The following is a 12,902-nucleotide window of genomic DNA, read 5'->3' on the forward strand; positions in this document are numbered from 1 at the left end:
ACAGCACAAAGGATTCTTCCAGGATCTCCTGTCACTGCCTGACACTGCTGCTGCTGCTCCTACTGCTGCCATCTCTTATAAGCCTCTGTCTCTCTTACCTGCCTCAAGACAGACATTTCCACCTTTTTGCTTTTTTATTTAACACTTGCTCAAGGTCATCTTGAGCTGTGTGCCTAAGCCTATCTCCTCCATTATTTCCAAATTATAGCTCTCAGTTTCAATAGCAGAAGTTTGGGGTATGCACTAGTCCCCAGGCACATGGATTTTCCCATGAGCTGTTGAAGTTTATCCCCTTTCTATTGCTCTAATATTCAAGGTTATCCCACCAAACTGGGTGGAGTGGCTGCCACATCAGAAGGCTGTGCTGCCATCCAGCCAGACCTGGACAGGGCTGGAGACTTGGGCAGGAAGAAATGGAATGAAATTCAACAAGGGAAAGTGTAGAGTCTTGCACCTGGGAAGGAACAACCCCAGGGAGCAGGATAGGCTGGGGACTGACCTGTTGGAAGTCAGCAAAGGTGGAAAGGATCCAGGGATCCTAGCTGATGGGAGGTTGACCATGAGCCAGCAATGTATTCCTGTGGCCAGGAGGGCTAGTGCCATTCTGGGGTGTATTAGGAGGGCTCTGGCTAGTAAGTCGAGAGAGGTTCTCCTGCCCTCTCAGGCAGCTCTACTCTGTCCTCCTGAGGCTGCATCTGGAGAACTATGTCCAATACTGGGACCCCCAGTTCAAGAGGGACATAGAACTGCTTGAGAGTCCAGCACAGAGCTACAAAGATGATTAAGGGAATGGAACATTTCTCTTATGAGAGAGGCTGAGGGAGCTGGGGCTCTGCTGCTTGCAGAAGAGGAGACTGAGAGGTGACCTCATCAGTGGTTAGAAAGGCGCAAAGGTGAGTGCCAGGAGGCTGGAGCCAGGCTCTGCTGGGTGATGCCCAAGGACAAGACAAGGGGCAATGGGGGGAAGCTGAGGCATAGGAAGTTTCTTGCAAACATGAGGAGGAATTTTTTTTCCCTGTAAGGGTGACAGAACCCTGGAACAGGCTGCCCAGGGGGATTGCGGCGTCTTCCTCTCTGGAGATATTCAAACCCCACTTGGATGTGTTCCTGTGTGATCTGGTCAAGGTGATCCTGCTCTGGCAGGGGGGTTGGACTGGATGAGCTTTGGAGGTCCCCTCCAGCCCCTGACATCCTGTGATTCTTCATGATATCCCAATCCATCCTCTGTATTGGCAGTGCTTTATAACTTTGTGTAGACAGCAAAGTGTTGCTAGCCCATAACTATTTGTGGTGTGCAGAGGATGAGTGAAAATATGAGGCAGCTGCCATTCGACACCAGCCCACACTGGCACTTTCCTCTCCCAGCTCTGCTCAGTTGTGGCTGTGCATTTCTCACATGGCAGCACTGGAATTGCTCTGATGAACCCCTCCTGTCTTCTCCAGCTTTGCATTTAATTCCACATGCAGCCAAACACCAAATGCTGCCTGATACAGCACTGGGTGAGATCCAGGAAGAATTATGTTGTGCAGATGTTGTTTCTCTTAACAAAGAAAGCTACCAAGCAACTCTGGCACTGTTTCTTTATGTCAAACCACTTAAAAATAGCATGAATGTAATAGATTTTTCTGTTTATTTGGATAATTTTGTTCAGTCCTCCCTGAAGTTTTCTGTTGGAAGTGGGGAGGTAGTTTCTCATTATTTCTTTCCCCTCTTAAATAGAAAAAAACCCTGCAGCTGTTTTCCAACAGTGAGAGGTATTGCACTTGAAATTCAATGGGACCTTACTGCTCCTTGCTGAAGTTGGGACTGTTCAGTCTGTTGAAGAGGAGGCTTTGAGGTGACCTTCTTGTGGCCTTCCAATATCTGAAGGGGGTCTACAAAAAAGCTGGGGAGGGACTTTTTAGGCTATCAGGGAGTGGTAGGACTAGGGGGAATGGAGCAAAGCTGGAGGTGGGGAGATTCAGGCTGGATGTGAGGAGGAAGTTGTTGAGCATGAGAGTGGTGAGAGGCTGGAATGGGTTGCCCAGGGAGGTGGTTGAGGCTCCATGGCTGGAGGTGTTTAAGGCCAGGCTGGATGAGGCTGTGGCCAGGCTGCTCTAGGGTAGGATGTACCTGGGGCATGACAGGGGGATTGGAACTAGATGATCCTTGTGGTCCCTTGCAACCCTGACTGATTCTGTGATTCTAAGTGCATCAGGTGCTTGGAATTCTCTTTCCACTGACTTACCCTAATTCCATTTGCTTTGCCTCCTTGCTCAGAACTCTACCTTTCATTCCTAGAAATGGCTTTGGGGCCCTCCCTGGGTCACCTTTCACCTCTGCTGTGTCCTGACACAGTGCAACTCCCGGCGATCTCCTTTCTTCTTTCCTTGTTCTCCTTTTTATTTGGATAGCTGCAGTGCCCTTCTGCTGTTTGTTTTAATATCATTTTCAGTGCTTAACTTAGCTTGACTCCTGGCAGTTCTCACTTGATCTCAGCACATTGTGAGCTCTTTGCTGAGCCATCTTTTGTTTTTTCTTTCCATATGCTTATTCCTAATAATCTCCTTGGGGAAGGATTATTAATCCAGTGGGGTCTGGATCCCCTTCCTGCATTCCCCTCTGGGCACAGATTGCTGACGTTTTTTGACAGAGGGAAGCATTGTACATTCAGTTCTTTGAGCTAACTGACTTCTGTGGCTCTTTGTATCAGTTTATCAGAGTTTATTGTACTGGCAATCAGGAACGTTTCTTAGATACATGTTTGTTCATCTTCTGGTAAATTAAACTGATTTGGCTTCTCACTTCCCTACAGTATCATTTTTGTTAACCAAAAACTAACCAGAAACATTTTTTTGTCCTTTCACTTGCCAAAGGCTCACAGGCTCACAGGATGTTAGGGGTTGGGAGGGACCCAAGGAGGTCATTGAGCAGGACAGTGCTATCTAACACAGATCACAGAGGAACACATCCAGACAGGCCTTGAAAGCCTCCATGGAAGGAGACCTCACAACCTCTCTAGGCAACCTGTTCCAGTGCTCTGTGACCCTCACAGTAAAGTTCCCCCATGTGTTGAGGTGGAACCTCTTTTGCTGTAACTTACACCCATTGCTCCTTGTCCTATCCCAGGCAGCAGTGAGCAGAGCCTGTCCCCCCACTCCTGGCAGCCCTCAGATACTTATAAACACTGATCAAATCCCCTCTCAGTCTTCTCTTCTCCAGACTAAGCAGCCCCAGGTCCCTCAGCCTCTCCTCATCAGCCATGCCCTCCTGTCCCCTAATCATCCTCGCAGTCCTCTGCTGGACCCTCTCCAGCAGATCCCTGTCCCTCTTAAACTGAAGAGCTCAGAAACTAACCAGAAACACTTTAATTTTTGTCCTTTCACTTACCAAAAGCAACTTCCAAACTTTCTTCTTAGTCTCCCAGTATTAAAATCAAAACTCCCCAGTTGTTTCCTAATGGCCACACACAGTTTGATCTCCATATCTCATCCAGCCTGTCCATGGTAACACCACCTTGCCAATTCTGTCCATATTAAAAACTCATTTCTCTTGACTGCTCACACTCTCACTGATTGACTTTATCCATATCTTCATTTGTTGTGCCAGGGAAGGTATAGGCTGGATGTGAGGAGGAAGTTCTTCACAGAGAGAGTGACTGGCATTGGAATGGGCTGCCCAGGGAGGTGGTGGAGTAGCTGTCCCTGGAGGTGTTCAAGAAAAGACTGGATAAGGCACTTAGTGCCATGGTCTGGTTGATTGGACAGGGCTGGGTGCTAGGTTGGACTGGATGATCTTGGAGGTCTCTTCCAACCTGCCTGATTCTATGATTCTATGATTTATGGTTTTTTTTTTCCCCACTTAAAGCACTAGAATTTGTTTGAAAGAAGGCCAAAATACCCAAAGGCTTTTTAAAGTGCTAGGATCCCAACCTTCTTTTTCTTTTCAGACTGGGAAAGATTTACCAAAAAAAATCCAGCTGTATCTGATGTCTTTTACAGGATTTCCATATTCCAAATCTGCTTCTCTACCTGGCTGTGGAAGGAATGGCTTACATCAGGTAAGTGTCCATCTAAATGCATTCTCCAGTCTGTCATCCATAGGCAGCTTAGTGACTAGCTGGAAATCTGCACTCTAGTAACACTTCAAAGGTGTTTTGGCTGCCAGCCCTGACAGATTCGTACCCTGTGTGGGTTACAGTTTGTCTGTCTGCAAGAGTAAGACAGACTGAGGCTTCTCCTTCTAATTGTGTCTGTGATGAGCATTAGGAGTCTTGATTCTTCTTCCAAAATGTACAGGGCTGCACATATTAGCAGATCACAGCATAGCTTTAATGATAAAGAGGCTTATAATTAGGCAAATAGTAATCTCTGAGCAGCCCACAGCATTTCTGGAACCATCTGGTCTGTTTTTTTTCAGTATGCATGAAGATTTGCACATACATCTCTGTGTAAGTATGCAGACAGTCATGGTTCTTCCAAGGCAGGGAGAGAGCAATGCAGAGAGAACAGCAGGCAGCAATCTAGAAAGCAAAATGCATAACAAAATGATGATACCAGGCCAGGAGTTCTTTTTCTTATCCTTTTGTAATCAGTTTTGTCAGTCTTTAGGGAAAAGGTATCTTTGACACTGCTGCCTCTCTGTCATCCTGCATTAGGGGTCCTCAGTCCATGGTTAACAGTGACAGAGTGGCCATACAGAGATGCACATGCATTCTGAGGATTGATTTGTGTCTGAACTACGTGGTCAGGACCTCATTCAAATTCCTCCCTTTTTCCAACAGAGGATGTGAAAGCTGTACAAGTGCATGAGCAGGATTAATCCTCCCCAGTGATACGAGTGCAGGTCATTGGAAGGAGCTTCAAGAGAGCAGTTGTCAGGAGGCAGCTAAATGAATTGAGAAGGGACTTTTTACAAGGGCTTGTAGTGGCAGGACAAGGGGTAAGGTTTTGAGATGGAAGAGGGAAGAAGTTCTTTGTAGTGAGGGTAGTGAGACTCTGGAACAAGCTGCCCAGAAAAGTTGTGGATGCCCTCTCCCTGGAGGTGTTCAACCTGGTATAGCAGGAGATGTGCCTGCCTATGGCAGAGGTGGGGTCAGAACTAGATGGTCCCTTCCAACCCAAACCATTTTGTGTTTCTATGAGTTTTCCAGTAGCCAATTAAATGTCTCTCCCTTGGAGTTAAACATTGAGACTAATTGTGCCTATATGGCTGCTTGAATGCCTTTCTGCAGCACCCAGGTAGCACTGCAAGTAGCTCAAATGAGATTTAGGAATCTGAAAGGGTCTGGGTAAACCTGGCCACACCTACAAGTCAGCAACTTCCTTCTAGCTTTTCAGAATGACTGTCAGTAACTTAAAGATAGAGAGAGGCCAGCCTGTGCCCAGCCACTGTCCTGCTGAGGCACTGAAGCCATTCAAAGGCTTCACACAGGACAGGCTATGGCAAAGTCCACCAGCAGTGGAGTTGGCCACACTTGTAGGCTGAGGTTGTGCAATGTGAACAAGAAGACACAGTCTCAAACTGCACCAGGGCAGGTTTAGGCTGGATGTTGGGAAGAAGTTCTACATGGAAAGAGTAATTGACCACTTGAACAGGCTGCCCAGGGAGGTGGTGGAGTCACCGTCCCTGGAGGTGTTTGAAAGGAGACTGGATGAGGCACTTGGTGCCGTGGTTTAGTTCATTAGAAGGGTTGGGTGAGAGACTGGACTCAATGATCCTAGAGGTCTTTTCCAACCTGGTTAATCCTGTGATTCTGTGATTCTATGAGTGTGGCTGAGGCCATGCAACATGACATGAGTGTGGCTGGAGCCCTGCAATGTGACATGAGTGTGGCTGGGGCCATGCAATGTGACATGAGTGTGGCTGGGGCCACACAATGTGACATGAGTGTGGCTGGGGCCATGCAATGTGACATGAGTGTGGTTGGAGCTATGCAATGTGACATGAATGTGGCTGAGGCCATGCAATGTGACATGAGTGTGGCTGGAGCCAAGCAATGTGACATGAGTGTGGCTGAGGCCATGCAATGTGACATGAGTGTGGTTGGAGCCACACAATGTGACATGAGTGTGGCTGAGGCCATGCAATGTGACATGAGTGTGGCTGAGGCCATGCAATGTGACATGAATGTGGCTGAGGCCATGCAATGTGACATGAGTGTGGCTGGAGCCAAGCAATGTGACATGAATGTGGCTGAGGCCATGCAATGTGACATGAGTGTGACTGAGGCCATGCAATATGACATGAGTGTGGCTGGGGCCATGCAATGTGACATGAGTGTGGCTGAGGCCATGCAATATGACATGTGTGGCTAGAGCCATGCAATGTGACATGAGTGTGGTTGGAGCCACACAATGTGACATGAGTGTGGCTGAGGCCATGCAATATGACGTGTGGCTAGAGCCATGCAATATGACATGGAAGCAGCAGATGGCAGCATCCGTCCCACTTAAAGCTCCAATCTCGCAACACTATGAAAGCTGAAAAGATTGCTCATGGTCAAACCCTTCAGGCCAAAATTCTTCTCAGAGTGGATGTCACTCTGCCTGCATCGCAGCTTCATACCAGCTTTTGTGGTTTGTTATTTTTAACCAACCATCCCAGAGCAAAACAACCCAAGAAGAAACAAAAAAAGAGGCTTGCAGGTTATTGTGAGCATAGCTGTGCACACTGTTGGCACCCTTAAAGGCTAAATGAGTCTCAGGGAAGGAAATGCCATGTTACAGTGCTTTTGTGATCTCCTGTCATGTTTTTCATCATAGAATTTGCTGGAAAAGGGGAAAGACAGAGGGTAGCACAAAGCTACGGGGTAGACACTCAGTTCTGTCTGGTCCTAGTGGCATCAGCAGTGTGAAGCAGAAAGCAGAAGGAAGAAGGTTTGATCTGTGATGGGCAGTAAGACATCTTCATCCCATGGAAAGGCATGTGACAGTTTCAACTTACCTGCCAGGTCTTCATGGAGGGATAGTTGGTGTCCTTTAGACACCTTTCTGCCTCATAGAAAGCTGTGAGGAATCAGAGCTCCAAGGGACTTAGGAGTGAAGTGGGTTGATATGACTGCCACTGCCCCTCAGAGTGACATCCAAGCTCCAGCTTCCACTCACCTATGGGTGCTTGCAGTGTGGGCAGCAAACTGCACTTGCAGTGTCTCTGAGGACCCAGACACCCCATCCTCTTCTACAGGCAGAGGTGCACCTCTGCCATCCTAGGTCAGTGGGCATTCTGAGCACTTGGCATGCCTGCTTGAAGCAGTTAGCTTGTGTTCAAGTGAGACTTTTTCTCTCTCACAAGGATCTGTATTTTGATCCTGTGATACCAAGTGTTTTTTCTCTCTCTCAACAATGTGCAGAGTGGTTTGGGGGTGTACTCTGCTGCTATATTGCTTCTTTCTTTGTCTTTCAGCCTGAAAACATAGGCCAGGATGAAACGGACCAGGAGGCCAGCTGGGGGATGAAAGGTACATTGCAGTGTCATTGCCGCTCCACCTCACACTCTCACCATGCAAAAAGAAACACCCGGTGGTGCCAAGCACACTCACTGTGTAACCCAGTGGCACTGGCAGGTGGATAACCCTTTGATTTCAAGGACTGTTTGCTTTGGTGGCAGACAGTGTTACAGGTTGGGCATTTATGGGGGTGCTCAAATGCTTACAGCTCATGCAGTTATCCAACAACTGCTGAGAGGAGAGGAATGAAGCCTAACAAATCTGCCCTCTACCTAAATGTTCGTTGTGCTGACTCCAGAAGAAGCCTAGACATTACACTGGACATGAGGAAACGTTTTTTTTTTCCCCAGGAAGAATGGTCAGGCATTGGAATGGGCTGCCCAGGGAGGTGGTTGAGTCACCAACCCTATATGTGTTTTAAAGTCATTTGTATGTGGTGCTTGCGGATATAGTTTTAAGGGCGAACTTTGTAGAGAACTAATGGTTGGGCTTGATGATCCTGAGGGTCTTTTTCCAACCTGATTGTTGCTGCATGTTTCTGTGATGCTCTCTACTCTAAACTGTGCCCCTGTTCTCCTTCTCTTGCAGAATACAAGGTAAGAAGGGCTTTTCCTCCACTGGAAGAACACTCAGATTCAGCACTCCCTAGCAAGGTTACCTGTGTTCCTTTTTAATTTGATTTTGTTCATGTTTGTCCCAGTGAAAATGTATGCAGGCATGCATACGTGGATGCAAGTATGTACCATTTACATTACTAAGTTCAGGACAGTCACTTGCACACAGCAGAGCCAGCTTTGGCTGCAGCTCATCTGCTCTTGTCTTTTGAACAGATTTATCCCTACGAGACCCTGATTGTAACAAACCGAGTCCGCGTGAAGCTGCCGAAGGATGTGGACAGGACCAGGCTGGAGGTAGGAAGGATATTTGCTTGATGGCTTTGAAAGTCTTTGTCTTATTTGCCTTCTTTGCTTTCCATCTTGGACATTCCTGTGTCCAAGTAGTAGAGAAAGGGAGAGGAAAAGAAAGAGGGGCCTGGAACAAAAGCCCTGTGAGGAGAGGCTGAGGGAGCTGGGGGTGTGCAGCCTGCAGAAGAGGAGGCTCAGGGCAGAGCTCATTGCAGTCTACAGCTAACTGAAGGGAGGTTGTAGCCAGGTGGGGGTTGGTCTCTTCTCCCAGACAACCAGCAACAGAACAAGGGGACACAGTGTCAAGTTGTGCTGGGAGAGGTCTAGGTTGGATGTTAGGAGGAAGTTGTTGTCAGAGAGAGTGATTGGCATTGGAATGGGCTGCCCAGGGAGGTGGTGGAGACACCATCCCTGGAGGTGTTCAAGAAAAGCCTGGCTGAGGCACTTAGTGCCATGGTCTGGTTGATTGGCCAGGGTTGGGTGCTAGGTTGGACTGGATGAGCTTGGAGGTCTCTTCCAACCTGCTTGATTCTATGATTCTATGAAACGAATCACATCTCATGCTAGATTTTGTTTCTAAACAGTGGTATGTAGGCAGTGTAACTAAACAAATGGCCAGAACCCTTGGACTGAATTATCTTGGAGGTCTCTTCCAACCTTGTTGATTCTATGATTTCATGAAATGTCTTTTCAGTTTGAGTTTCACAAAGATAGGGGTGGAACCCTTTATTTTGGGTTGATTATATGTGGTATTGAAAGTGGAATGGGGAGGGCAGAAACTTGTTTGGTTTGGTTTGTTTCCTGTAAAACCCCTCCTAGAATAACCTGGCTGTTATTAAAGAAGCCAAATTTGTGCTGCAAATATTTAGACCTCTCTTTTCTCCTCCATTGTTTTGCTCAGCCTCTCCTTAGTCCATGTGATCTATGATCACTGTGCTACAGATTTGCTGCAGCATCCCCCCCTCCCAAAGACTGGTAGTAGGATATTAGGGGGTGACAGGACTAGGGGGAATGGAGCAAAGCTGGAGGTGGGGAGATTCAGACTGGATGTGAGGAGGAAGTTGTTGAGCATGAGAGTGGTGAGAGCCTGGAATGGGTTGCCCAGGGAGGAGGTTGAGGCCCCATCCCTGGAGGTGTTTAAGGCCAGGCTGGATGAGGCTGCGGCCAGGCTGATGTGGGGTAGGGTGTCCCTGGCTATGGCAGGGGGGCTGGAACTAGATGATCCTTGTGGTCCCTTCCAACCCTGACTGATTCTATGATTCTATGCTGGAGAAATGCAGAGACAATTTACTGTGAAGGAAAGCTGACTTTGCAAAGGCTAAATCCTGACATAGGTGTTGAGGCAAAATTCATGAGGTTGTTGCTTTGGTTTTGGTTCTGTGGTGTTGCTGTTGTTGGGGTTTTTATTTGGTTTGGGGTGTTTTTTTTTGACTAAGTAATGACAAGAGTGAATTAAGACTCCCCTAATTCATTAAACTAACACATCTTTGTGTGAATTTATTATTACAAAGAAGAGAGAGTTCAATAAATATAACAATATGGGAAGATGTATATCTAAATAAATTTATCCTTAACAACATGGCAAGAAAAGAAAAAGCAAATGGCATCAGCTGCCTGGGTCAGGTTAGGGGAGGTTGCAGAGAAAGCCTCAGCTGATGATCAAGGACTGCTGCAGCAGGGTGGGGAATCCAAGGGGTGTTGCTTTCCTAACTTCAGTCCCTTGTGAGTATTTTCTTGATGATGCTGTCATGTAAGAAATTTGTTTTAAGGATTACAGAAAGCATTTTCTTGTTAAAAAAAAAAAAAAATGCATACTTTTTCTAAGCCCAGGAGGTATCTGGAGATTAGGAAGGCTCAAGTGGTAATAAAAGCATTACAATAACAGGAATTCTTTGCTCAGAACACATCTACCTAAGCCTGCAAGCATGCAGCGTGCTTTGGTTTGCTTGCTCTGCCTCAGCAGCAAGGCAGAAGGACCCAGTGCCTTGTGCTCCTCCAGGAGATGCTTATGCCAACAGTGAAGTAAAGCATGAGAACAGAGAACTGGTGGTAATAACCAACCTGCTGGTTTCTAAAAGCATTGCTGGCACCCTGGCTTTTGAACCAGTATCCTGGACCTTTGTCTGGTAGAAGCTGGTTAGACACACAAGGAATTGACACTAGAGAAGGGTTTGGCCCAGGAACCTCTGTAGAAGGTTTTTCTGTAGTGCAGGGCTGTTGGTTCTAAGGTTGGATGAAGAGAGCAGCATTCCTGTTCTAATGGGAGAGGAATGAGTTAATGCAGAGAATGCTGCAGCACAGCAAAGCAGCAGCACAGGGCTGGATGATGAACTCTGAAGAAGAGCAGTTGCACTCCCACCGCATTTGAAGATGACACAGACTTGGGGGAGCAGCAGTTGATGACAAGGTGAGCAGTCTCTGCTCAGAGGGAGCTGGCCAGGCTAGAGGAATGGGCCAGCAGAGAACTTCATCAAGTTCAGTGGAAGTAAATCCAGATTCCTGCACTTGTGACAGAGTAACACATCTCATCAGCACAAGGTGGGGGCAACAGCTCGGCAGAGAAGTCCCTGATGGTCCTGATGGAGTCAGCAGCTCACCTTTGCAGCAAAGGGATTCTAGAGAAAAGCATCACCCTTCTCAGAAGATGGGCAAGAGGCAACAGTCACAAGCTGCAGAAAGGGAAATTATTACACTTAGATATATGGGAACAGTTCCTCCCTGGCAGAGCAGTGCACTGGGGCAGGTTGCCTGAGAGGCTGTCAAGTTTTCATCCCCAGAGGCATGCAAAACTCAGCTGGATGAGAGGCCTTGAGGAATGTGGTCTCACTTTGAAGTTGCTCTTGCTTTGGAGGCCTCCATAAGCCCCTAAGTCAGCTCAGTTGGTATATTCTGTGAAGCACAATACTTAGCACCAAAACAGGACTTTTTGGTGCTCTTACTGTGATAGCATTTGAAAAGATACAGAATTTGGTCCTTCTTGGAACATATAATGAAAAGGTCTTAAATATGAATGTCCTGGAGGAAACCTCTCTCCATTGGACAGCTGAAGTCATCACTTACTAAGGCATCCCCTTTGGATGGCACACGGCAGCACATTCCTCACCTGTGGGGTTCCCAATGTTGTTCCATATGGCCTGTTTGATTTGGTTGGTTGCTTTTTTTACACAAAGGAAGTTTGGCTTAGGGAGACTACTGAAAATCCTGAGTTTTCTTTCAAGCACTGTTGAGAGAGGTGATTCTCCCCTTCTCCTTTGCTCTGCTGAGACCCCACCTGGAGTACTGCATCCAGTTCTGGAGCCCCCATTACAAGAAGGATGTGGATGTGCTGGAGCATGTCCAGAGAAGGGCCATGAGGATGCTCAGAGGGCTGCAGCAGCTCTTCTGTGAGCACAGACTGAAAGAGTTGGGGCTGTTCAGTCTGGAGAAGAGGAGGCTCTGAGGTGACCTTCTTGTGGCCTTCCAGGATCTGAAGGGAGCCTACAAAAAAGCTGGGGAGGGACTTTTTAGGGTATCAGGGAGTGCCAGGACTGGGGGGAATGGAGCAAAGCTGGAGGTGGGGAGATTCAGACTGGATGTGAGGAGGAAGTTGTTCACCATGAGAGTGGTGAGAGGCTGGAATGGGTTGCCCAGGGAGGTGGTTGAGGCCCCATGGCTGGAGGTGTTTAAGGCCAGGCTGGATGAGGCTGTGGCCAGCCTGCTCTAGGGTAGGGTGTCCCTGCCCATGGCAGGGGGTTGGAACTGGCTGATCCTTGTGATCCCTTCCAACCCTGACTGATTGTATGATTCTATGATTTCAGCCTTGGGCTCCTGAAAGCAGGCACCTAATACTTTTAGTTTGGCACCTAATACTTTCAGTTTGGCCGTGGCTTGCCTGTTGCTCAGTCACAGCAGTGGGGTCCAGTGCTTGCACACCTCAATCAATCCTGCCCAGCTGCACAGACTGGGTTGGGTTTGTTTGGTTTGTTGCTTATTTGGGGTTTTGTCCTGCAGTTGCTTTTATCACAGAGTGTAAGATATCTCTTGTGGTCACAGGCTGGTGGTTTTGAAAGCCAAAACACAGTTAAGAGTTTTCCATTTGGAAACCACCTTTTAGTGTTTTCATTTGCTTTTTCTTATCTAAATGGATCTTAGCTTCTTTGGCCTTTCCTTTTGCATGCCAGAGTTGAAAGCATTATTCATTCGTGCCTATCAAATGCCGTAGAAAGTAAATGACTCCATTTCTGTTGCAGCCTGCTCATTCTTTGTGTAACCAGGACACACTGAAACAATTGCCAAGGAGGACAAAAAATAAAGCACCCTGGAATGTCAAGTAGCAAAGCTTCATTCTGCCACCTTGTTCTCTTGTAAACAGAAATGAGAGATTTAAGCATGGGTGCGGTCTTGGTTTGAGCCCTCGCATTAATTCAAACATGCTTTTCCTCCCGAAACTGCTTGTCTGGATTTGTTTTAGGGATGACATTTTTTCCATGATTATCTTTTTTTTTTTTTTAATCCAACAGTCACCCTGGGTTCTAGCCATTTTGGGCTGCAACCATTCTAGCACTGGTTTCCAGAGTCTGAATTTATAACA

The 12,902-nt window shown here is 47.2% G+C and overlaps 1 protein-coding gene across 12 annotated transcripts in view; it reads left to right on the top strand.

Annotated features, from left to right (window-relative positions):
- The window catches only part of ABLIM2 (actin binding LIM protein family member 2), a 148,447-nt gene that overhangs the window by 124,491 nt on the left and 11,054 nt on the right, over positions 1-12,902 (top strand). For all 12 annotated transcript variants that reach the window (XM_064151629.1, XM_064151630.1, XM_064151632.1 and 9 more), the window contains 4 exons: positions 3,982-4,040; positions 7,385-7,439; positions 8,016-8,080; positions 8,258-8,338. In XM_064151629.1, the coding sequence (XP_064007699.1) occupies positions 3,982-4,040; positions 7,385-7,439; positions 8,016-8,080; positions 8,258-8,338 (260 nt within the window). The remainder of the gene's footprint in view (positions 1-3,981; positions 4,041-7,384; positions 7,440-8,015; positions 8,081-8,257; positions 8,339-12,902) is intronic.

The sequence above is a fragment of the Pogoniulus pusillus genome, chromosome 11 (genome assembly GCF_015220805.1).
Source record: "Pogoniulus pusillus isolate bPogPus1 chromosome 11, bPogPus1.pri, whole genome shotgun sequence".
NCBI lineage: Eukaryota > Metazoa > Chordata > Aves > Piciformes > Lybiidae > Pogoniulus > Pogoniulus pusillus.